The 25,573-nt window shown below is 36.9% G+C and overlaps 1 protein-coding gene across 2 annotated transcripts in view; it reads right to left on the bottom strand.

Annotated features, from left to right (window-relative positions):
• Pikfyve (phosphoinositide kinase, FYVE-type zinc finger containing) overlaps positions 1 to 25,573 on the bottom strand; it is an 86,431-nt gene that overhangs the window by 51,364 nt on the left and 9,494 nt on the right. Inside the window, exons 4-12 of one of the 2 annotated variants that reach the window (XM_051190371.1) lie at positions 25,048 to 25,166; positions 23,972 to 24,143; positions 21,151 to 21,358; positions 17,979 to 18,068; positions 10,481 to 10,619; positions 6,131 to 6,288; positions 3,442 to 3,553; positions 2,245 to 2,392; positions 1,574 to 1,741 (exon numbers count right to left, since the gene is read on the bottom strand). In XM_051190371.1, coding sequence (XP_051046328.1) covers positions 1,574 to 1,741; positions 2,245 to 2,392; positions 3,442 to 3,553; positions 6,131 to 6,288; positions 10,481 to 10,619; positions 17,979 to 18,068; positions 21,151 to 21,358; positions 23,972 to 24,143; positions 25,048 to 25,166 — 1,314 coding nt within the window. The remainder of the gene's footprint in view (positions 1 to 1,573; positions 1,742 to 2,244; positions 2,393 to 3,441; positions 3,554 to 6,130; positions 6,289 to 10,480; positions 10,620 to 17,978; positions 18,069 to 21,150; positions 21,359 to 23,971; positions 24,144 to 25,047; positions 25,167 to 25,573) is intronic. The other variant, XM_051190372.1, reaches the window with a different exon arrangement.

Here is a 25,573-nt window from a genome sequence, read left to right as displayed (position 1 = left end):
TTTATTCTCCAGGGAGGTACAATGAGGTTGGAAAATATGTCACTTTTAAAGCATCCAGTTCTGTTCCTCACCAAACATTCTGAGTTGTTTCCCAAAGTAAATGTGTGATGGATCAAGAATACATCCTTTGCCTATAATGAAAGGCTACTTTTTTCAAAATTTTCATGACCTCCTTCACATCCCAAGAGGCAAAATCACCAGTACAGCAAGTGTACTTTATACTCTGCTTTCAGCAAACTGGAACTGCTAGCATACACGTTCAGAGGGCAGATGTCATGTCTTGACATAGTAGCACTGACCCACATCTCTATTAACAGCCTAATCTCATGTACCTGCAGTGTACAGTGGATTCTCATAAGGATCAGATCTGCCTCACTGCCCTTCACAAATTCAAATGTTCTCCATCATGTTTCAAACTTCTGTATGAAGATCCCATCACAGTGTGGATTTTATATTCACCCACAGTCAAATCTCCTTTCTTTCTCTCTCAGTACCTTATTTTGTAAATAAGAAGCACTTTTTATTAACATGATTACTTTAATTGACTTTTTTTATCACATCTTGATAATAGTTTATATTGACAATTAGGAGAAATTTGTTGAGGGAATGTAAATGTTTCAAATTATGAAATAAATCTTTAGATTCTATATATTCTCTATGTTATTTTTAGGTTCAAAGTAAAGATTAGCAAAGAATTAGGCAAGCATCTCAGAAGCAATTCCATTTTAGAGTTAAATGTCTAAAACTCAAACACTAAAAACATGAAATTAAGTACTTATTTATAATATATTTTGTTTATTATTATAATGGTCTCCCATAATTAATTTCTTATTTTATTTTCTTTGAAAAATGGTACTCCTGAAATTAGCTTTTAATTGCATCTAGCAATATATACCTCATCCTTCATTTTTAAACAGGAGAAATCCATCCATGCTGCTGTGTTACATAGTAGAAATATTTCCCTGTATCTTTCCCTTTACATCTTGTTTTTGTCTCAGGGGATTTTTTTTTTTTTAAATGTAACAGTATTTTTGAGTTCGCAAACTAAAGCATCAAATAAGACAGCTAAAATTACAAAAGAATTCAGTTTTTACTAGAGAAATTTTAAAATAAATGTCAGACATAAATGAAAGATTTCTCTATCTAAGCTCAAGCAACTGAACAGCCTTAAGAAACCACTGCTACAGAATAGCACAGGCAAAGAGGCTTTGTGATATTAAATGAAGAAAAGACAAAAGAATAGAGCAGAACGTCCATGTTATAAAATGCAAAGAATTGCCACCTTGGAAGTTGCACATTATGGGAAGAGCAGTCAGATATAGTTCCTTTTAAAGACTATATGCTTTAAAGTGGGCGTGGTAGTGCAAAGGGAGAAAATAAGAAATAAAAAGAATCAACCAAAAAAGGTGTGGGAGGAGTACAGGGTGGGGACAGGGGGTCAGAAACAGTGGAACAAACCCCACTTATGGGAATCAGCCTTATGGGACAGAGGAAGGCAGAGGACAGGCTGTAATGAGACCTGAGGGCCCAGCTCTTTGGCCTGCTTGGAATCCAGGTGGTGACTGCCTCCTACCTTTCTGATCAGCAGGGTGAGGGGGCACATGTGGGTACTTGGAGGGCTTCTTGATATGGAAGTTCACGTTGTCCAGCTCCACGTTCAGGCTGATAGAAGCGGCTGAATCACTGTCCACTGTGGACTGGAAACTGCTGACTGACGTGCGCTTGCTAGGACTGGCAGAATCTTTTAGTGTTGGCAAGGGGAAAGAAATATAGGGAGAGGGGAGTAAAAATGGGTTTTATCAGGGCATTGGAGGAAAGGAAAAAAATTTAATACACAAGCCCAATGTGCAATACCAAAATGGATACAGTATTTTCATGTACTTCTGAGTAGAGTTAATAAAATTTAAGCATGGTAAGTTGAAAATGAATTTATAAAAGAGGAAACATATTGGAGGTTCTGCACAGAGAGAGTCTGATACCACAGTGAAGAGATAAGAAAGTTGCCTGCTGCAATATTAGCCCAAGAGTTATTTTTAAGCTGCTGCAAACTAGAGACCATGGCAACATTCAGTAATGTCAGCTGACTAACAAGCTGGAGTAAGAAAATACTGTATCTAAGCAAGGGTCACTACCATCAGATGTTGACATCAAGTGGGAACCATAAATCATAAACAACACAATCATTTCATCATACCAGCACAGCAGTAAGCCATAAAAACTAAAATATTAGAAAGTCAAACTTACTAGCCAAATTATCTTCACCTTCTTCAGCAATCTGTTCTGTGTCACTATCATCAAATTTTATGTCTTTAAACCAGGATGGTTCAGAATGTCCTTCCACAGAATTCACTGAGTCGCTATCTGGAGAAGGTGTTTCAGAAAATTCGGTACTCTGAAAGGACCAAAGCAAACCAAGCAACTGACCTTCAGTGACAACACCAGCATAATAAAGAAGTTGTGGCCTATATTTCTGTAAGTTTAACAACTCAATCAAGTTCACATAAACTACATCACAAAAAAAGAGGTGAAAAACAGTATCATATGCAGCATCTTACAAATGAACATTTCTTTGATATGTATTCAGCAGGGTTTCACTTCATTCTTTAGTTCTAAGTGAAGATAGCATAAAATGTAGTCTAACACTGGCAATTCTAGGACCCCCAGAAAAAAAATTATATCATACCACTCTATGGGACTATTGGTCATTTCTAACCACAGAGCTTCCAGTTTCAGTTTATAAATCTCAATCCACAAGCTTCTTACAGTTTCATCATATGGATGGATGGATGGATGGGTGTGTGTGTGTGTGTGTGTGTGTGTGTGTGTGTGTGTTTACACAACCAGAAAATTAAAGAATTATATCTTTTTAAAAACATGTATCTATAGCTGGGCAGTGGAGGCAGGCAGATCTCTGATTTCAAGGCCAGCCCAGTCTAGAGTGAGATCCAGGAAAGCCAGGACTATACAAAGAAACCCTGTCTCAAAAAAACAAACAAAAAAAATACCTATAATTCTTATAACTCATTCTTATAAAATAAATTGTAGCATTTTGTCATTAGTGTACAATTTATATACAAAGAGTCAAAAACTATCTCAATAGCTAACAGCAAATTTTCAAATCATTTAATTATATATACTTCATTCCTTTTAGTTCTAAAAATACAGAGAGTAAAACTGGAAAGCATTAAAATGAAATAACAAGTAACTAAGTACCAGAAGCCAAGTTTGAGCAAAGCCAAGCCCACTAGCAGGGCTCAAACCTGCAAGGAGATAACTCAGTGGTGGAAAATTTCCCTAGCACCGAATGTGGTATAAGGAACAAGTATTTAGGAGATTCAGCTACATTTCATTCCTACTGAAGAAAACACAACTTCAAAACGAGCTAACTACATTCTTTTTTTTTTTTTGAGCTTCTTATCAGCGGTATCACTAGCAAATTACCTGCAATGGTCTATACAGCGCATACTCATCCCTGAAAAGCTGGTCATGATGACTGACACAATCCAACCAACGTCCATCAACCATTGCTTGTCCAATTGCTATAGCTTGTGCCCTAAATCGAGACCAAGAAAAATGAAATTTTAAAAGGTCATACAGAGTAATATTTTGGGCACATGATAAAGCACTTTTTTTTTATTTTGATTTCTAATCAAAGAGCTACCTAAAACAAATTAAACTCTTCTAGGAACCATAGCAAAGGAGAACCTACTAGTAAGGTAGCCCTAAAAACAAGCTTGAGCATGCATTGAATATACAATGCATACACACCCATCCTTAACAAAATAAAAAAAGATTTGAGAATGGCATAGTTCCTATACTCAAACAGCTTACAGACTCGATGAAAAGACAACACAAATACTATAGAGATATGAAACATATGAATGAAATAAGATACAACACATTATAGTATATAAAATTTCACATATTTATAAAGCACTTAGCCAACATTATTTAGCTCAATACTCATAGCTTATTTACAATACTAAACCATTCCCATACACTGGCACTGAGGAGTCCAAGCCTCAAAGAGACTGAAAATTTTGACTAAAGACACAAAAGTAAAAAGTTACAGTCTTATTAGGACCCAGAGTTTCCCTGTTTACAGCTCCTTCTTTCTTGTTCCTTTTCATGAAAGGAGACTCATCTGAGCAAGTATCAAACACTAAAGAGATAGAAAAAATAGCTTAACTTGAAAGGTGTGGTGGTTTGAATAGGAAGGAACGGCCCCCATAGACTCATGTACTGAATAGTGCCCTAGGGAGTGGCACCATTCAGAGGCATGGCCTTGTTGGAAGAAGTATGTCACTGTGGAGGCTGGCTTAGAGGTCTCATATGCCTAAGCTATGCCCCATGTGGCACAGTCTCCTCCAGCTGCCTGCTAACCAAGATATAGAACCCCTTTTTCTCCAGCACCCTATCTCCCCACATGCCACCATGAAGATAATGGACTAAGCCTGGAAACTGAAAGCCATTAAATGTTTTCTTTATAAGAGTTGCTCTGGTCACATTGTTTCTTCAGAGCAATAGAACATTGACTGAGACAGCTCCCATGTTACACTTGGTTCCCAGCTGGTGGTGGTGTTTGGGGATATTTAAGAGATGGAGCTTTGCTGGAGGAATTATGTTAATGGAGGCCAACTTTCAGAGTGAAAACCTCTTGCCCTTCTTCAGTGGTTCAAGATGTGAGCTCTGAGCATCCTGTTCCTGACACCATGCTTGCTGTCTGTTGGAATGCTACTACTGCTGTTCCATTTGAGGTTTTGTTTTGTTTGTTTTGCTTTTGTTTTTGACAACTGAAACAAGCTATAACCATTGGAAAAGACAGACCCTTAACTGAGAAAATGCCCCCATTACAGTGGCCTGTGGCCAAACCATTGAAGCATTTTCTTGATGAATGATTGATGTGGGAAGGCCAGCACACTGCAGGTGTTCCCAGCTCATGGCAGGTGGTGGTGTGTGTGTGTGATAAAGGAGGCTGCACAAGCCTAAAAGTGAAAGTCAGTGAGCAGCATTCCTCTAAGGCTTCTGCTTCAGTTCCTGACTCCACAACCTGGCTTAAGTTCCTTGACTAACTTCCCACGGTGATAAATGTGACCTGAGAGTTGTAAGCTGAAACAAACTCTTTCCTCTCCAAATTGTTTTGGGTCAAGGTGTTGTGTTTTTAATTATTTCTTTCATTTTCCCCTCCTTGCTCTTTCAAATTCATCACCTCTTCTTTTGTTGTTACATATATGTATGACATTTTATCATAGCAATAGAAACCTTAACTAAGATACCATTCATAATGTACTCTAACCCTAACCCTCTGTAACCTTAAGCAAAAATAAATTCTTTCTTCTATATATTTTCTTGGACATAGTATTGTATCACAGCATCAGGAAGGAAGCTAACCAACAGCAATAGATTCTGTCTGCCATTTATTTGATATGTGATCTGTGAGTTACACTAGGTCCCTCCATACATGAGTTATGGACTCAACTCTCAATCCAGCTTGCAATGTCTAGATTACAGAAGAGTGGCAAGAAAATACTTTGACCTTAGAGTCTAGCTACATTCTCCCACCAGCTTCTCTAGGGATTCATTTTAAGAATTACCGTATGCTTCAGGGTGCTTAGATCTGTGTGTTTGTGTGCACATGGGAATGGAGGGAAGAAAGATCAACATGGAATACCTTCCTCAATTGATCTCCAACTTACCTTTTGAGACGGGTTCTCTCACTGAACTTGGGAGTTCATCAATTGCACTTAGACTAGCTCACCAGGTGAACTTCTGGCCTCTGCCTCCCCCAGTGCTACACCTAGTTTTTCCATGGAGCTTTTCACCATGTTAGTCCTCTTATAGCATGTGGGTTCAGGAAGTTCAAGCTTGGGAACAAGTGTCTTTACCCACTGATTGAGCTGAGCATCTGCCAGTCTTTGTTTTTAATTTGGTAAATTGTGACCCCAATCAGGTTCCCTGCAAACATTCTCACCAAATGCAGGAAGTCGAAGAACTTGTTCCTGAAACTATCAAATCCCTAAAACAGCACACTAACTTCTTCAAATACCCCCTTACATCTTCAAATATACATCCTAATCATTAATAAAAATAAATTAATGAATACTTTCAAAGCATCTTAAAATTATAATACCTCGTAGCGATGTGTCCGTTTCTGATTAGCCAGTTGACTAACTCCTTTCCTACAATGCAGTTGGGATGTGTTCTCAACCAGTAACGGTGATCCTGAAATTCCATGCCACTGCTGTGATGGCAGATTTTTTTCCACAGATCCTTTAACTGAACACTGTCCTGCAATCACATCAAAATCAATTAGTTACCCCTAAAAGGGATACTGGCTATCACCTGTTCAGATGCTTCCCTATGGTTCTAAGAAATCTCAGTAGAGATTTCTTCATAGTAGCTGAGTATGATAAGCTATTCAATATAAATGACATGTACATGGAAACAGCTTGAATAGTTTTTTTCTCTATGAAAATTATCCCAAGTGCTCCTTTTTTTTTCAGTCATGGCACATATTACTTGTATGTTCTTTGAAGCCAAGTCAAAATAGGCAAAGGTAATACTCAATTACACTAAACTAAGATAATTATAGTTGCCTCCACTCCACAGATTCTAGGCATCCTCTCATTATTCTCAACTGCCCAGTAAATGTTTCTAAAGAAAAGTCTTTGTTGAATAACTTCCTATTCAAGAAAACTTTCAATGAAGCTAACCAGCTACAAGTTCAAATCTAAACTTATAAGGACATATGTTGGAACAAATGGAGTCCTGTGAGAATTCTGAGCGCTTGTGGGAAAACTCCAAGAAAATAAGACAAGAGTCTTGTGACCTCAGTTTCTTTAAAACACAGAATTGTTTTTAGAATGTGTTGGTGTAGCACATAGCAGTGAGTTTACTTCAGATTATTCATTACAACTGGCTATTATTGATTTAGATGCTTCTATGGAAAAACATGTTTTTGCCACGAGGCTTGCCTTCCACATGTGGCTTGCTCTTGTGATTGTCCATTTTACTCATGTGACCCCTCTTAACCCTCACAGTATAAATTGTTTAATGCTGTGAATAAAGTTGGCTATTGCATGAGACTTCAGTCTACTTGTTTATCCACTCGGTTCTCCCAAGTCCCACCAGCAACTACAGAGGTAAACAAGTGGTGCCGGGAACAGGGTCCTGAATTGGCTATGAGATAAGAGAGCAGAGGCCCTCACAGGAGGAGGAGAGGATAATGCGGCAGAAACCAGGGAAGGGTTCTCTAAAAGGAAAGAGGGTATTGGACAGTCCTTGCCTATGATCTCAAGAGGCAAGAAAAGAACTACAGCTATTTAAATCTAGACTAAAAGAAGCATTTATGTTATGTAGTTCCTTCACCTCCTTTAAACGTACTGATTTTCCCCACTAAACTGTCTCCTACAGGTATTCTAGCACAAGAGGATAAACCTTTGGAATGGATTTATTTATACCATAAGAGCCAGAAAATAATGTTTACCTTATTCTTTTTGCTCTCAATTAATAAATCAGGGGAGGACCTGATGTCAGCAATTATATGGATTTGATCCTTACTGTATTATATTACCCTTAACTAACAATCAGTTTTTAACTCTATGGATTTTCAGTCTTCACTTGCAGATTACTATGGAGGATAGGAAATCATTATCCAGCTGGTAAGGTATAGAACTTTCTCAACAAACTGAATGTGATTATAAAAAATGTCCAACAGTCTCTCATTCCACAGGCAGATAATTTTATTGATGGCTCATCTAAAGGTATAGGAGGGATTCACAGTACAGACAGACTATTAATCAGTCTATTAATCAGTCTACTAATCAGTCTATTAATACTTCTTTTCTTCAGCCCAACAGGTAGAACTGACAGCTTTGATTCACCTATTATGGTTAATTCATAAACCATAAACATTATTTCAGATTCTGTTTTTGTTGTAGGACTATTTCCAGCAATAGAAACTGTTTTAACTTTGTGTTCACATTCTGTTATGCTTCCATTACTATAGGAACTACAACTGTTTAATACCCATACACACCCATTGTTTATTTTTCATACTCATACACATTCTAACCTCCCTGGTCTTACTACAGAAGGAAATAAGCAAGCTGGTGCATTAGCCTGTCCTATTTTTATTTCTCTTTAAGAAAATTGGAACCGGGTGTGCATCTGTTATTGTGGATGGATCCACTGAAATCCTATGGATTTCTCTTCAGTTCCTCTGGCCCTGAGCCATCAACATCAGTGGAAGGCAAGGAGACAGTGAAAGTCACCAGAAAATTGTAGCAAATTTCCAGATACAGTGCAAAAGGAACTATTGACCATATCATCAGAGGTCAAGTCCACCTCTTGGGGCCAAATTAAGGCCGTATGCACCAAGAGAAAAGAAACACATAGAGCCCTGTCACCTGACAATCTCTCTCTCTCTCTCTCTCTCTCTCTCTCTCTCTCTCTCTAAGATTTATTTATTTATTATGTGTACAGTGTTCTGCCTGCATGTATGCCTGAAGGCCAGAGGAGGACACCAGATCTCATTACAGATGGTTGTGAGCCACCATGCAGTTGCTGGGAATTAAACTCAGGACCTTTGGAAGAGCAGGCAGTGCTCTTAACCGCTGAGCCATCTCTCCAGCCCCCCACCTGACAATCTCTTTTTGGCAATGCTTTCTGCTTTGACCTGAGCATCTGCAGTGAACACATTATGTTCCTCATCCTCCTTTGCCTCAACTCATAGATGAAGCTGATGGATCCAGAAGGATTAGATGGATCTAGCTCCTGCTATCTTTACTAATAGCTCCATGTTTGTGCTTGGACATTGGGACCATTATAGACTCCTTCACTCATCTGAAGACAAGATTGTGCTTAATTCTTCTTTGGTATTTAGATCATTTGACATGCATATGACAGCATAACATTTGTGTTCCTATTAAAGAGCAAATAATATGGATTAATGTTGCACAAAGGCCCAGAACCACTAATTATATGGGTCTCTTTTCAAGCTATTCTCTACATGTTTCCAATCAATATAATAGTATAACCAATAATACTGGTCATACTTTGGATCCCTGCTTTTGGTGGCAAAGTATTACACGCATTGCTAGATTTATCTACAACATCTCAAATCAAAACCATTCTGGATATCTTACTATTAAAAAGTTAAAAAGAGGGAGATGTCAGAAAATGGACATTTGTTGGTTGTATTCTCCTAGATCCCAAGCCTCTAGAAAGGTAAACAGATAGACTGAATGTATTGCCTCCCAGTGGGTAGATCCATTCTAACTGACCACCAATTCCAACTTAAACTCTGTCTCAACCAATAAATTCTACTGTCCATGGAAAAATGCTTTGATTCTAAATCTATACCTCTGTTATATCTTTAAATAAGATTCACATTTTGCCTAACCAAACTAAGTTAGCCTTTGAAATCCAGTTCAAGCTCTTTGGAGACTTCCTGACTCCGTCACTATTAACAATCTTCTTCCTATTTTACTTCTCTATAACATATACCTGTGTTATACATTTGACACATTTTATTATTAAAACAGAATTTCAAAGCTGGACAGAGTGGTGCACACACATTTTAAACCCGGCATTTGAGAGGCAGAGGCAGTTGGAACTCTGTAAGTCCAAAGCCAATGTGGTCTACATAGAGGGAACCAAGCCAACAGACCAAGCTCAAACACCATAAAATTATAACATAAAATATTACTTCTTTCACTAGTAAGGATATTCCCAATGATCTCATTTCTGCCTTCTGAATTATCACCTCTAAGGCAAAAGAGTTATTTTCCATTTATTTGAGTTGTTCTTAAGATTAGGCAACTGTAAACTAAAGAAAGAACCAATTGTTACGTCAAATAAACACAACTGGAATTAAGTTTCTGAGAGTTTTCCATGTATGTAAGAATGATGTCTCAATGTTTAAGCAAACTATAAACTAACTTCAAGTTCGATTCTTTTTTGTTTTGTTTGTTTGTTTGTTTGTTTGTTTTTCAAGACAGGGTTTCTCTATATTGCTTTGGAGCCTGTCCTGGAACTAGCTCTGTAGAACAGGCTGGCCTCAAAATCACAGAGATACTCGTGCCTCTGCCTCCTTAGTGCTGGGATTAAAGGTGTGCCCCACCAATGCCTGGCTTTAAGTTCAATTCTTATATTAGATAAAGGAATTCTGATTTTGCCAAATGAAAGGGGAAAGATTATTTACCTAATATCTCAGGTAATGCTAATAAATAAAAGGTTAAGCTAATTAATTATTTCCCTGTTTAATTGATGTCCTTTTTTTTTTTTTTTTTTAGGACAACATCCCACTTAGCTCAAGTTGAACTCAAACTCAAGATCCTCTTTCCTCAGCCTTCCCAATATAGGAGAACAGCATGCATTCCAAGCCCAGCTGACTCTCTTATGTATGTGTTTCTTTAAGGGAATAAAACGTCATTTTTAACACTCAAAACTAGCAACAGGTTAGATGCTGGACTGGTACCAGAAGAATTTTGCGTTCATCCTCAGTAGTCTCTGTCCTAACATAGGTTCGGTTAGCCTGGGGACTGACAGATGTCTCATATGAAGGAACCATAGGAGAACCAGATCGATCCAGTGACAGATTAGTAATGCTGGCTGATCTGGAAATAAAAACAAAAAGTAAGATCATAACTTTAAGTTCACCTGTGACCCGAGTTAAGTGAAATTAATACTTACATATTTAGGTGCCATTGCTAAAGGAACAATAAAAGTGCAATGGCTACTATGCAGGCTATCATTGGAAGAATACCAGAAACCATTGTGTGAATAAAAAAAAAAAAAAAAAAAAAAAAAATCTGAACAGTTTTAAATACTATAGGAAAACAATTATACAGCTTGTATATTAGTACTTCAAAAGAAATATACACAAAATCTGCTTGTAAAAAGTATTGGAAATTCATTTTTTTTAACTGGGAAAAATAAGAAATAACAACTCTATGCAATAACTGCATATCTGGGTTAAAAGAAGTATGGCCTGAATGCCAGATCTAGCCTGCCCCTTTTTTTCTATAAACCAGGAATTAAGAAGAATCAGTTTTATAGTTGAAAATCCTATAGGAACACTAATTGTGCCCCGGAATGGTATGCCTCAAGAAAGAAATGTTCCTTCTCATTAGTAGGCCTGTAGTTAAAATACTATGATCATATTTATTATATGAACCAGGAACCAGGCAGTGGTAGCACGTGCCTTTAATCCCAACACTTGGAAGGCAGAGGCAGGAAGATCTCTGAGTTCGAGGCCGACCTGGTCTACAAAGTGAGTTCCAGGGCAGCCAGGGATACTCCGAGAAATCCTGTCTCTAAAAACATACACACATACATGCATACATACATACATACATGCACAAACGCACACAAGCATGCACGCACTTATTTCTTCAGTAAAAAAAGTTATAGGAAATGCGTTAATGTGTGTTTCCTCTGGTTATGTGTATTATCATACATCCTTCACTTTGCCTCTGTTCAGTTATTATATTACTTACAAGTAGACTATCAATAACATCAAGCTTTTATTTATTTTTAAGTGAAATTTAGTTATCATCTATAACAAAAATGAAAATTAACTTCAGCATCAACAGAAAGTATGAAAAGAAACTTCACTTGACACTGTATAACTCATTTCTGGGGTAATTTATACATTTCTTCACTTAATCCTCACACATTCTATGGAGAAGGTATTACTAGCTCCATTTTACAGGTTAGGAACAAAAAATTCAAGAACTAGGAGCCAGCAGGGTGGTTCAGTGGGTAGGGGTGTTTGCCACCAAACCTGATTACCCAAATTCAAACCTTGAACCCCACAGGTAGATGAGAATCTCCATGCATGCTCTAACATGTGCATATATACACACAATAATAACAAATGCATAAATAATAACATTTTGGGATTTCATTTTGCTTTGATTGAGTTTTTCAAGACATCTTTGTTTGCCCTGCCCATACTGGAATTTACTTTGTAGACCAGAATGGCCTCGAACTCAAGAGAACTGCCTGCCTCTGTCTCCCACACACCACACACCACCACTGCCTAGCTAAATGTAAAACAATTTTTAATTCAAAAATCAGGTATAAAGAAATTTATCTAGGAGCTAGAGAGATATCTCAGTAGTTAAGAGTACTGGTAGCTCTTCCAGTGGTCCTGAAACCACACAGTGGCTCTCAACCATCCATCACGAAATCTGGTACCCTCTTCTGGTGTGCAAGCATAAATGCAAGCAGAACACTGTATACATAATAAATAAATAAATCTTTAAAAAAAAAAAAGAAAAAAGAAAAAGAAATTTATCAAGTCAGCCCACTAATACTAAGAGGTGCCATTCAAAATCATAGGTCTCAGAAGAAAATTCATCCTCTGTGCAATATAAACACAAAAAACATTTTAAAATATGAAATCATTTGATGGGGCTGGAGAGATGGCTGAGGAGTTAAGAGCACTGGCTGCTCTTCCAGAGGTCCTGAGTTCAATTCCCAGCAACCATAAGGTAGTTCACAACCATCTGTAATGACATCCGGTGCTCTCTTCAGGCCTGTAGGCATACAGAACACTGTATGCATAATAAAGAAATCTTATTTTTTAGGAAAGGAAGGAAGGGAGGAAGGAAGGAAGGAAGGAAGGAAGGAAGGAAGGAAGGAAGAAAGGAAGGAAGGAAGAAAGGAAGGAAGGAAGGAGAAATCATTTGATGGGAGATGTCCTTCTATGTATATGTTTCTCTTATTAGTTGATGAATAAAACACTCTTTGGCCAATAGAGGCAGGAAGACAGGGGAGACTAGGAATCGAGGAAATTTCTAGAAAAGGTAGGCAGAGACGGCAAGAGGACGCCATGTAGCTGAGGAAGGAGTAATAAGTCTGGACCCTTCTCAGGTAAGATAACACCATGTGAAAATACTTAGATTAATAGAAATGGGTTAATAATTAAGAGAGAGCTAGCCAATAAGAATCCCTAGCCATCAGCCAACAGTTTTATAATTAATATAAGTCTTAGTGTGCTTATTTGGGGCTGAAGTGGCAGCAGGACCTAGTGGGACAAGAAACCTCCAGCAACAATCATTCACAGATTTAGTACTCAGTTAATAATAATTAATTACTCACTTCTTTTAAGATTTATTTATTTATTATGTATACAGTGTTTTCATGTATCCCTGCAGGCCAGAAGAGGACACCAGATTTCATTATGGATGGTTATGAGTCATCATGTGATTGCTGGGAATTGAACTCAGGACCTCTGGAAGAGCAATCAGTGCTCTTAACCTCTGAGCCTTCTCTCCAGCAATTACTCACTTCTTGACATTTTCTTTCAACTAGTTTACTCCTCAGTGTAAGCATTCGTCCGTGCTGCCTGATTCTCTAACATTACAATAAGAAGCCCTGAATGCACTCTAATATAACAAAAGAAAATTATCTATTTTTCCTGTTAAATACTCTAGTAAATATGCTACAGCAAGAATGCTGACTGAACTTTATTATGGTAGAATATACTGACTCAATTCTATCTAAATATCTTCATCAATCTTCTCATCAACCCAAAGCCCAGGGAGACATATAAACCAGCAATGCTCTGACTGCACACACCCACAAAGAAAGTGATATATCTTACTTTTTAAAACCTGTCTCTGTTCTACATCCCTCTACTGCATTTCCCTCCTTACAGCAAAACTTCCATCCCCAATTCTTCCTTTTTCTCTCTTTGATGACAAACAGCACACTGAGATGGTCTATTGTGGTCATCAGTGTTGTCTGCAATCCAGTGCTCAGCTTTAACTCATCTTATGGTGACATAGCTACAGTAACCCCTCCCTCAACACCTTTTTTCACTTGGCTGCTAACATAAACACCCTCCTGGCTTGTCTCTCACCTCACTGGCCTCTCCATCTCAGTCTCCTCTTCACTTCCCCAATCTCAGGACTTGGTTCTATTTCCCTTCCCTTTACAATCACTTCCCTGATGAGCTACTTAGAGCTTTAAACCATTCACATGATGACAATATTGAGATTTCTATCTCTAGGCAGTACTTCTTCTCTAAACCCATCTGTCTATTTGACATCTCTCTTGGACATCTAGATGGTATATCAAATTCAACACATACACAATCAAACTGTTACATGCTCCCACCCTCCACTGTATTTCAATAAATGGCAATGTCCATATTTAAACTGCTCCGGTAAAAAAAACCTTAGTCATCTTTGATGTCCTTCCTGATTTAACCTACATTCTATTGATTAGCAAATTGCTACGCTGATCTAAATATGTTTCTCCAGCTTGGACTGCTGATGCTATACCAGCTACTACTCTTATGTCTTTCAATGTACTCACTAGAGAAGCCAGACTTATTTTAAAAAATAATAAATCATAACATTGCATGATCCAAATCCCATATTTTAACTTTCCAACAAGAGAAATTTTTTGTAGACTAGAATGTCACCTAATAATTATAGAAGATCTGATTGAATTAGAAAACAAAAACAAAATAAAAACAAAAACCACCATTTTATAACCTTACAGCAATAGTCAGAAAGCTAAAACTACTGACTGAAATAATGCAACCTCAAAGAATCCCCCACATATCTCTAAATGACAAAGGGAAAACTGGTAACTTAACTTAATACATAATACATGCAAAAACATAACTCATTGCGACTAATGAGATAAATGGAACCATACCCATTCTAGTAGGACAGAATGAAAAAGATACAAAGCTTTATAGTGTTTCTATCAAGAAAGAAAGAATAAAAATTATACTGTATATCTGATTGAAAAATCATTTGACAAGCATAGGCCAATGGACATTCAATAACTGGCTATCTCTTTACAAATAGAACATCAGGAAAATAAATGAATTATTACATAGTAAAGCAGACCAAAAGGAATGACAAATGTAATGAATGGACCTAGACTAGGCCCCATCTTCTTTAATGTATCATGATCTCATATTGTCATGATCACAAAACTAAATGATGGGATCTTGAAAAATCTGGCAAACAATAAAGATTTCTGAATGTGCAACAACCAAATATTAATTCAAAAATCAAACACAATGAATCCAAGATGTTTCTGGCAGCCATCACCCAGCACCCACATGATTGTTCCAGAGGATCTGACACCCCCTTCTGGTCTCCATGGGCATTGCATGAATGTAGTACACAGACACATGTAGGCAAAACACCCATACACATAAAATAAAAATAAATAAATCTTTTAAACACTTCTTCAAAACACTTCCAGAGTCAGTGCAGTGCAATCTTGATCAAAATCAAAGCAAGTTACATTGCAGATACTGACTGTAAAGATTGTAATGATCACAAGAGAGAGAAAGAAAAAAAGTGAATAATAAAACAACCTTTGACAAACAAACAAAAAGAAAAAAAGAGCAAGGATGATTTTTTTTTTCAGTAAATGATACTGGATCAAATGGATAAACACATACAAAAAGAAATATAAATAGTTATTCCAGTCACAAAAAATAACTTAAAATGGATCAAAAACCAAAACATAAAATGCAAACTACAAAACACCTAGAAGAAAACACAGGAGAAAACCTAGATGGCCATGGATATAGTGATAGCTACTTAGATATACCACCAAAGGCACCTCCAATTAAAATTAAATACTCATGTTCCACAAGCAACAATGTCAAAAAATGAAAAGACAAACCACCAGGAAAGAGCATCTACAAATGATACATTTAATGTAGGGTGGGGTGGGGTGGGGTGGGGTGGGGTGGGGTTGGGTTGTTGGGTTGGGTTGTTGGGTTGGGTTGTTGGGTTGGGTTGTTGGGTTGGGTTGGGTTGGGTTGGGTTGGGTTGGATTGGGTTGGGTTGGGTTGGGTTGTTGGGTTGGGTTGGGTTGGGTTGGGTTGGGTTGGGTTGGGTTGGGTTGGTTTGGTTTGGTTTGGTTTGGTTTGGTTTGGTTTGGTTTGGTTTGATTAAGACAGGATCTCACTGTGTAACCCTGGCTGACCTGGAACTCACTGTGTAGACCACGCTGGCCTTGAACTCAGAGATCCACCTGCCTCTACCTCCAGAGTGCTGGGATTAATGGTGTATGCCACCATCACCCAACTAAGAAAGAATTCTTATACAAAAAAAAGAAAAAATGGGGTGATGGTGTGATGGGAGATGTCATTCTATAAATACGCGTCTCCTATTAGTTAATGAATAAAGTACTGTTGGCCAATAGGAAAGCAAGATAGGTGGGACTAGGAGACAAGGAAGAAAAAGGAAGTAGTAGGGAGGAGTTCCAAGATGAAGGTCCTACAGGGTAGGACGCCAGCCCCTCTCTCCGGTAAGATAAGACCACGAGGAAATACTTAGATTAATAAAAAAATATTTAAGATAGAGCTATCCAATAAGAAATAATACTAACTGGCCAACATACAGAGTCTCTGTGTGTTATTTGGGGCTGGCGCAGCAGAGGGACAGACCAGCAGGGAAAAACCTGCTCATAACAATGGTGTTGTGTGTGTATAAAACCTCTTACAACTCAACAGTGAAAAAAAAATGAAAATGTAATCATGAAATGGACTCCTCTACAAAGAAACATGCATGCTAAGTAAAGAAATAAAAAGATGTTCAATTCATCTCAGGAAATGGCAACTTTTAACAAATGTGACACCATTACACCACCAAACTCTTTACAAAACACTGGCAACACCAATGCTAGAAATGGTGTGGAAGAAGAGGAACTCCTGCACTGCCTGTGGAAATGCAAAATGGCAATGCCAGTTTTGGAAGACAGTTTGGTAATCCCTTACAAAATTAAATGTGCTCTTTCTATATGATCCACAATCATGCTTCTTGGTATTTACCCAAATTAACTTAAAACAACATCCACACACACACCAAAATTACATAGAGCTGAGTGACATGCAACTTTAGTCTCAGCACTCAGAAGACATCAACAAGTAGTTCTCTGTGAGTTCCAGAGTAGACAGAGCAACATAATGAGACACATTTCACTTAAAAGAAAAGAATTGCACACAGATGTTCATGGCCCTCTATATAGCTGCCAAAGACATCAGTCAAGATGTCTTTCAGAAGATGAAGTCATGTAAACTATAGCACATATAGAAACTAGAATATTACTCAGCAACAAAGAAAAGTATGTAGTAAGCCATAAAAAGATATTGAGGAATCTTAAGTGTACATTACTAACTGAAAGAAATCATTATTTCTATACACGTATTGTATTATTCCAAGTTTCTGCTTGTTTTGTTATGAAGCCAAAACTGCTACTAAAAGAAGAAAAAAAGAATTCTCAGCTGTGTGTAAGCAGTCCATGATTACAATCTCAGCTCCAGCTCCTGTCCAAGTGAACTAAACTGTGAGTTAGAAGCAAGCCTGGGCTACACAGTGAGTCCCAGGCCAGCAAAATCCTGTCTCATTTAAAAAAAAAATTCTTTGAGCCTACTAACTTAAAATATTAGAAAATGATGGCATTACTCTTGAATGGTTTCTTGAAAAGTGTGTATTATATAAAATGAATCAAAATAAATAGACAAAATGTAAGTATGCCTTAATGGAGAAAGTGTGGACATTTATTTCCCTATTCTTAAAAGCCTTTTATAATTTTTAAGTTTTACAAAGCAATTAAAATTTTTAATTCCAACAGTTCATCTGAGGCTGGATTAAAACATTCATTCTGAGACAGTCTACTGCAGCACATAGGACCTCTCATATGTCTACCAAATGTGATCCCTCTCGGGCATCTGCCATTCTGTCTCCTTGGTACACATTTTCACAGAATGCCTACATGCCTCACTTTCTCACATTCTTCAGATGTGAGACAGAAGACAGAAGACAGGTTCCAATATCTGGAACAATCAAAGAATAGCTGAAAGAGGAACTACCGAGCAAAGAAAGGATCACCCAACAGAGCTCTGACACCATCTCACCTTTTTGTTTCTCTATTCCCATTACTAGGGACATGAACAAAAACCAGAGTAGTTTTTATTGGCAGTTTACCTGTTTCGAGCAGGAGACTTCCCTGCATCCTCTTGAACAGATACAAGTCTTGATGAAAGAGCACTATTTGAGGAATCTGGATGAATCAAACTATAAAGATAATGAAAATACTGGGGTCATTTGGGGTTGAAATCAGATGGTTTAAAATTTTAAAGCAAAGTTAAGTATTTTTCCCTACAACAATGAGATAATATACAGTTCATTTTTGTTCTTACTTTATTAGAGACAGAAAGTGCACAGTTTGTTGGGCAGTGGTGGCTCATGCCTTTAACCCAGTACTCAGGAAGCAGAGAAGGCCATTCTGGCCTACAGATCAAGTTCCAGAAAAGCCAAGGCTACAGAGAAACCCTGTCTCAAACAAAATAAGTGCAGTTTCATCTCTAGCATCTTTAACAAAAAAAGTGCAGTTTCATCTCTAGCATCAAAAGATGATAATATGTTTAATGTACTGAATTGAATGTGAATAAAACACAAAATCTGATGGGGTAGGTGATATTTTTTGGGGGGGGGGTGAGACAGGGCTTCTCTGTGTAACAGCCCTACCTGTCCTGGAACTGGCTCTGTAGATTAGGCTGGCCTTGAACTCACAGAGATCCACCTGCCTCTGCCTCCCAAGTGCAGGGATTAAAGGTATGTGTCACCATCGCCCAGCATGGATAAGTAATTTATAAGACTCATTTTCATACCACATATACATGATAAAAGTGATTTGTATTACAAAATAAAAATAAAAATTTGTGTTCCAAATCTAGTCTTAGTCCCCACAACTTGTAAGAATAGCACCAAAGAGTCAGACAAACCAAGGTCCAAGAACAGGGTCTATCTCTTACTAGCTGTGTGACCTAAAACTCACTACTTAACTTTTCTCAACTTCTGCACCAACATCTGTCAAAAAAAGAAAATATTTCCTACCAAAAGGATTTGATGACTAAAGGAGAGTGGAACATGAACTGTTAACACAGAGCCTAAAACTGAACTATTACTCTATCTCTGAGGTCTACCTTCTATCTCTCGTATTTTACTAAATCAAACTTGCCAATTCTGAGATTTGCTCTCAACTGAACCACCACAAATAATAAGCATTGCTAACTAAAGTAATAAAAAAGCTAAAGAACATAATCTTCATATTGTTTTAGTAAATATAGAATCAACTATGTTTATAAAATGTATATACGGTATAATATAACTATGATGCTACAAACATCAAAAGACCCAGCAAACAACTTATGGAGAAGTTTTGAAGAATCTGTGTTCCCCTACACAGTACTATCCTTCTCCCTAATCCTAATGAAACCATTAATAAAAATTTTATCTTTAACACTGTTATGATTAATCTTAAATGTCAACCACCACTGAAACACTCTCCAGGCATGTATATGAAGGATTATCTAAATTAGGTCATCCTAGGTGGAAAGACCCGTTGTAAATGCGAGCAGTAGCACCTCATACACTGGGGCCCCACACTGAATAAAAGTGGAAAATGAAACTGAACACAGGCATTCACAACTGTCTCTTGACTGTGGACACACTAGCCATCTCCTCCTCTTACTGCTCCTCTGCCATGATGGACCACACTCCCTGAAACTGTAGGCCAGATCTTTTTGTTAGGGATTTTGTTACAGTAATGAGACAAGTAACTAATAATTACTGATAGGGGATGTCCTTCTGTATATATGTTTCTCTTACTGGTTTATGACTAAAACACTGATTGGCCAGTAGCCAGGCAGGAAGCATAGATAGGGCTACCAGACCAGGAGAAGGCTGGGGAGAAGAAGGCAGAGAGAAGTTACCAAGAGACACCATGCTGCCCAAGGAGTAACATGCTGGATTTGGGTAAGCCACAGCCTCGTGGTAATACATAGATTAATATAAATTGGTTAATAATTAAGACAGAGCTAGCCAATAAGAAGCCTGAGCTATCAGCCAAACATCTTATACTTATAATGTAAGTCTTTGTGTGTTTATTTGGAACAAAGCGGCTGTGGGACCAAGCATGACAGAAACCTCCATCTTCAAATTACAGCATTTGTATCCCTGGACATTTATCTTCATTCATATTTCTAAATAATATATAACTAGAATCTTTGTGCATATATGATTTGTGACTTTCTTCTCTACTTTGTCCCTGGATTCATAAATGATGAATGTAGCAGTAATTCATTTCTTCTTAAACATGCAAAATACGAATTCTTCTCTTCATTAAGAAATAACTAAGAAAACTACTCATCAGAAAAATGTTAGTTAAACCAGGTATAGTGGTTCACACCTTTTATCCCAACACTTGGCAGGCAGAGGCAAGTGTATCTCTGGTTTATAGATTGAGTTCCAGGACAGCCAGGGCTACATAGGGAAACCCTGTCTCAGTCTCAAAAAACAACAAAGAAAGAAAAGTTACTAAAAACTCTAAGCTCCTTGACATGGAAAAATTAGGAATCATGTGTAAGATTATTCTCTTAAAGAAAATAAGTGATGAACCTTGGATTCCAACATAAACAACTCTAGGTAACTTCCACGGAAGTTTGTTTATATTCAATTCTCCAGCTAAGCACCTCCAGATATAAACACATCAAATACTCCTTCAGAAGAAGGAACCTAACTGAATTTGGAAACAAACCCAAATCTTAGGAGTAGTCTCCTTTCTCTAAGACAACATTAGGAATTAATAGCAATGCCTTCTGTTGCCTAATCAACAACTATTACAAGAATCATGCACATGCCATGAATTCGTTCTTGGTTTCAATAGTAGAATAGTAAATACAACACAACAGGCATAAAACCTCTCCTCTCAGGCTGGACAGATGGCTCAGATGTTAAGGGCACTGTCTGCTCTTCTAAAAGTCCTGAGTTCAATTCCCAGAAACCACATGGTGGCTCACAACCATCTATAATGAGATTTGATGCCTTCTTCTGGCCTTCGGGCATACATACATGCAGGCAGAACACTGTATACATAATAAATAAATCTTTAAAAAAAAAAAAACTCTCCTCAAATGCACTTGTACTTTAATGTTAATATAATCACTATCCATAAATATCTATGATCCTTCTGTACATGAGCTGGAGAAATGGTAAATTTGCAGATAACAAAAAGAAATAAATGTTAATGAAAAATACAGGTTACAAGACTAAACATTTCTCAAGTTTAAATCAAGCTATATTCAAGTAACAGTACCTCTGCCAGGCTAAATCATCCTCTAAAAATATGTTACGACTGGCTTTTCTACTCCCAACAGGTGTCCGAGGTTCAGTTGGATCAAGGATAGACACAGAACAAGTTGAATCTGAAAGAGCATTCAAGTCTTCCCCAATGGAATTACTGTCTGTGGAATGAGCATAACTTAAGGCTATTTTTCTACAGTATGTACATGCTCGGAGGTCTCCTAGGAGGAAAAATAATAAGGAAAGGTATCAGTAATACATTACTTAATAAAATATTTTAAATCCTTGTTTTAACAGGTACTTTAATAAAAATGTCTTCAAGTAAAGACTACCAAAAGACATTTTAAATAAGTGAAATGCTTGGCTGGTCTGCTGTACATGTCAGGCTTATTATATGATAAATTCATCCAAGCACCCTAACTGATTCAAGTATCTGTAACAGGTAAGAAAATTGTAGCTGTAAGAATAAATTTTTCAAAACTGTAATTATGCAATGAGGGACCTATCAGAGGTAGGACTTTCAGTGAGAAAAGATTTCAATATAGTAAATAACCAACACAACAGAAACAACTTATTGTCCCAAGGCAACAAGTACGGAAGAAATAATACTAGAATTTCTCTCATGAAGCCCTGAAGAATGGTCTCCAGGACAGAGCACATCTTTTTAACTAAAATTATTCATATTTTTGTTGAGGCTGATTAAAATAAACTTACTAATCTGTAAGTCATGAAACTACAAAGCACATAATGATAAAAACTGATACATGAACATAAATAACACTTGATGCTAAACTACTATGTCACTGGTTTCTATCTTTACTATGTTATACTTTTGACCATTTTTTTCTACTTATCAAAATAAGAGTTTATTTTTTTGAGAGGCCATGTTGGTGTTTGGAAGACTAAGCTGGGAAAACTACACAAACACAGCATGAGCAATATGGAGACACCATCTTAAAAGGAAAGTTGCACATAGTGGCACACACCTGGTACATGGAGGCAGGAAGATAAGGCCTACTGGTGGGCAGGTGGAGACAAGACAAGGCTTTCAGAACTAGCCTGGGCTATGGTAGTGGGGATCAAAAACCAGAAGGAAGGGCATGTCTGGTAGAAATCCATCAATGAACAAAAGCATTTGTGGTCAGCTTGGCTCTGTTTCTTGACTTGATAATTTTAGTTCTAATAATAATGAGACTATTCCCTGACATTACAAAATGTATTGTTCACTGGAGGCAACTTACTATGTGGCTAATCCTAAGTATACTCTATGATGTTTACACAAGAACAAAAATTCCTAAGAATACATTTCTCAGAGCTTAGCCTACCACTAAATAGCAAGACAAACTGCTGTTCACTAAATAGCATATTATTTAATAATTTTACTTCAGTTATACTTTATCATTAATATTAAAAACCTGAAGTGATAGAAAATATTTCTAAAAGTTTAATATATTATGTTTTACCATAAATTACTACCAAGTATACTAAACTACTTTTAATGTCTCACTTTAAGGTAACTATTATATAATTCTGGTTTATCAAATTACATATGTATATTAATCAAAGTAAAATGTTACTAGTTTACTAATTTATAACATAATTTAGCAGATCAAATTTATATAAAACTCAATAAAGACAAATATATACATTTGTCTTTAAGCAATAACAAAGTGCACTTCAGTCTAGATAAATAAAAGTGATCTAATAATCACTGCCACTAACCAAAACTTAACTACATTAAGGAAGTGAGATTAATCTCTGCAGAAAGCCCTTCAATTGCTACCACAACAAAGACTAGCTTAGACTATAAGGAGTAAACTCCCTTAACCAGTCAACTATCAAAACCAAAATTATCAAATCAAGAAATAGAGCCAAGCCTAAATGCAAAAGCTTTCATTCCATGAAGAATGCTTGCTCATCGGCAAAGAACACATGCCTAGACTTAATGGCAGACACAGATTGACAAGACATGTCCCTGCCATTACACAACTCATAGTTCACAGGAGGCAAGTGATATATATGTAATTTAAAAGCTGCATGATAAATACAGATATTTCTGCTATTACCACCAATAACAGCAACTTAATTCTCACTGATTTCTGTATATATTCATTGATTATCCTTCTCACTTTATAGACAAAGCTGGCTTTGAACTCAGAGATATCCACCTATCTCTGCTCCCTGAGTGCTGGGCTTAAAGGCATGTGCCAATTCACTGATTTTTCTATATATCAATATTCTAGGTATTTTACATATATCCATACTTTTTTTCATTTGCAAGGACTAATCTTAAGGTTCAAGTTGACCAAGCAAACTTATCACAAACACTAAAGATGAAGCACATTTAAATGGTTTTGTTGTTTTTCCAATGTTATTAACACTTAGGGCTGACTTTAAGTACAGCAGATTACCATCCGTAGCATGACTCTCATCCTAATTAACCAAGGCCTCAACTATAAAGATTAAGTTTCCAAAAGCAAAAGGAATTCGGTCTCAGCAAGGAAAGATGGAAATTCTAGTTTCCACCCTGCTGACTAACCCTAATAACAGACTTGTGGCTTCACAAGTACTTGGACCAACTCCTTGATTACAAGTAAACATGTCACCCACCCATTGGGTCCACTTCTCTAGAAAAATTTGACTATACAGATTCAGTTTTATAGAACCAATATCTTAGGGATAAGTTTTTGGAATTGGCTTCTAACATTTCTGAAACTGGTTCTCTAGATTCAATTTGAAAGCCCAAAATTTAAAAATGGCTTAATATTGGCCTTCTATTTAAATATCTCATAATTTGACTTCTAAATAGGATTCTCTTATGGAAATACACTTACCTGTATAGCCCATAAACTTTCCAGGAATTTCTTGATTACAACAACGACTGCAAAAAATCTGCCCACACAATCTGCAATGGTGTCTGCGCCTAAAGGTTGTAAATTTTTCACTGCAATCATAGCACTCTTTACATTGGCTATCTGGCATCCAGTATTGCTTCAAGTCACTGTCCTACAACAACAAAAATGTGTGACAGCTTCTTGAAAATGTCATAATGATAAATGAAATCTTAGAAGGTGTCTTTTACAGATAACAAGTTAATACTAAAACTCAGATAGAATGCAAAAAGGTTAAAATAACCAAAACAATCTTGAAGAAGAAAAATTGAAGTATTTAGATCACCTGCTATCAGAACTTACTCTAAAGCTGCAATAACTCTAGACAGTCTTACTACAAAGACATGGAAAAAAAAAAATAGAACCATAGTACAGGAAAGAGTGGCATGCTGCTTGCAGTGTATGAACTTACGATGAGTTACACTGCAACCACTGAAGGAAGAGCCTAAAACAATGTAATAGAGGTCCAACTAGACATCCATAGGGACAAAAGGAAATCTGAGCCCTATTTGTGAAAAAGAATAAATAATAAAGCTTGCTGACAAAAACCACAGGTGAGACTCCATACTAACCTTGGCCTAAAAAGCGAACACTGAAACAAAATATAAAAAGGGCAAATAAGAATAGAACAGAATATATATATATATATATATATATATATATATATATATATATAAATAATTTTAAACTGCCGGGTGGTGATGTATCTCTGTACACCTAGCACTTGAATGGCTAAGACCAGAAGATTGTAAGATCAAAACTAGTAAAAAACAAAATAAAATAAAATAGTCCCTCCCTTCCATTCCCAAATCACTGTTTAAATCCATTCATCATACATACATATGTATGTATGTATGTATGTATGTATGTATACATATATATGCACTAATGTGTAAAACTCTGGTTTCAGAATCAAAAGTAGTAATAAACGTTCCCTTAAGCGACATTATGCCATTGTCAGTGGGCATGGCATGATCTCCATGAGTGCTTAATAAACTTCTCCAAGGCCCCTCCAGTACCTGGCTTTTCCCTTCCATGATCTCTTTGAGGCGCTTCAATACTGTACTGAGGCTTCGAAGCTGAACAGCTGTGCGTGGGTCATGACCTCCGAAGGCTGGTTCTACTTTCCTTCTTGAGTCTGAGTCAGATTTAAAAAAAAAAAATTGTTTTATAGTTTCTAGTAACCATAACAAACATTGTGTGTGTATATGTATGTGTGTATTAATGTGAGATATCATAAAAATCATCCTCTATTGTTAGCATACATGTGTTGTTCCAGCCATTAATACTGACTAGAATTAAAACTGATCTTTATCAAAAGTAATAAGCTGTTTCAAGTACGTCTTATTACACATTTTAATGTAGTGTGGTATTACATTATTTTAATGTAGCTAAGTACTAAGAACTATCTGAAATGATTGATGGTTTTGAGGATTGAAATGGAAGTATCACTTACATGCCCAGAATTCATTAATGATTGCTTTCTTGCACATTTTTCCCCAACCAAATAACAAATATCTGGTAAATATTGAGCAGGAGAAAAAG

Source organism: Phodopus roborovskii, unplaced genomic scaffold (assembly GCF_943737965.1).
Source record: "Phodopus roborovskii unplaced genomic scaffold, PHOROB, whole genome shotgun sequence".
Taxonomy (NCBI): Eukaryota; Metazoa; Chordata; class Mammalia; order Rodentia; family Cricetidae; genus Phodopus; species Phodopus roborovskii.
Note: the sequence above shows the minus strand (reverse complement) of the source record. Positions and strands in the feature narration are given on the sequence as shown.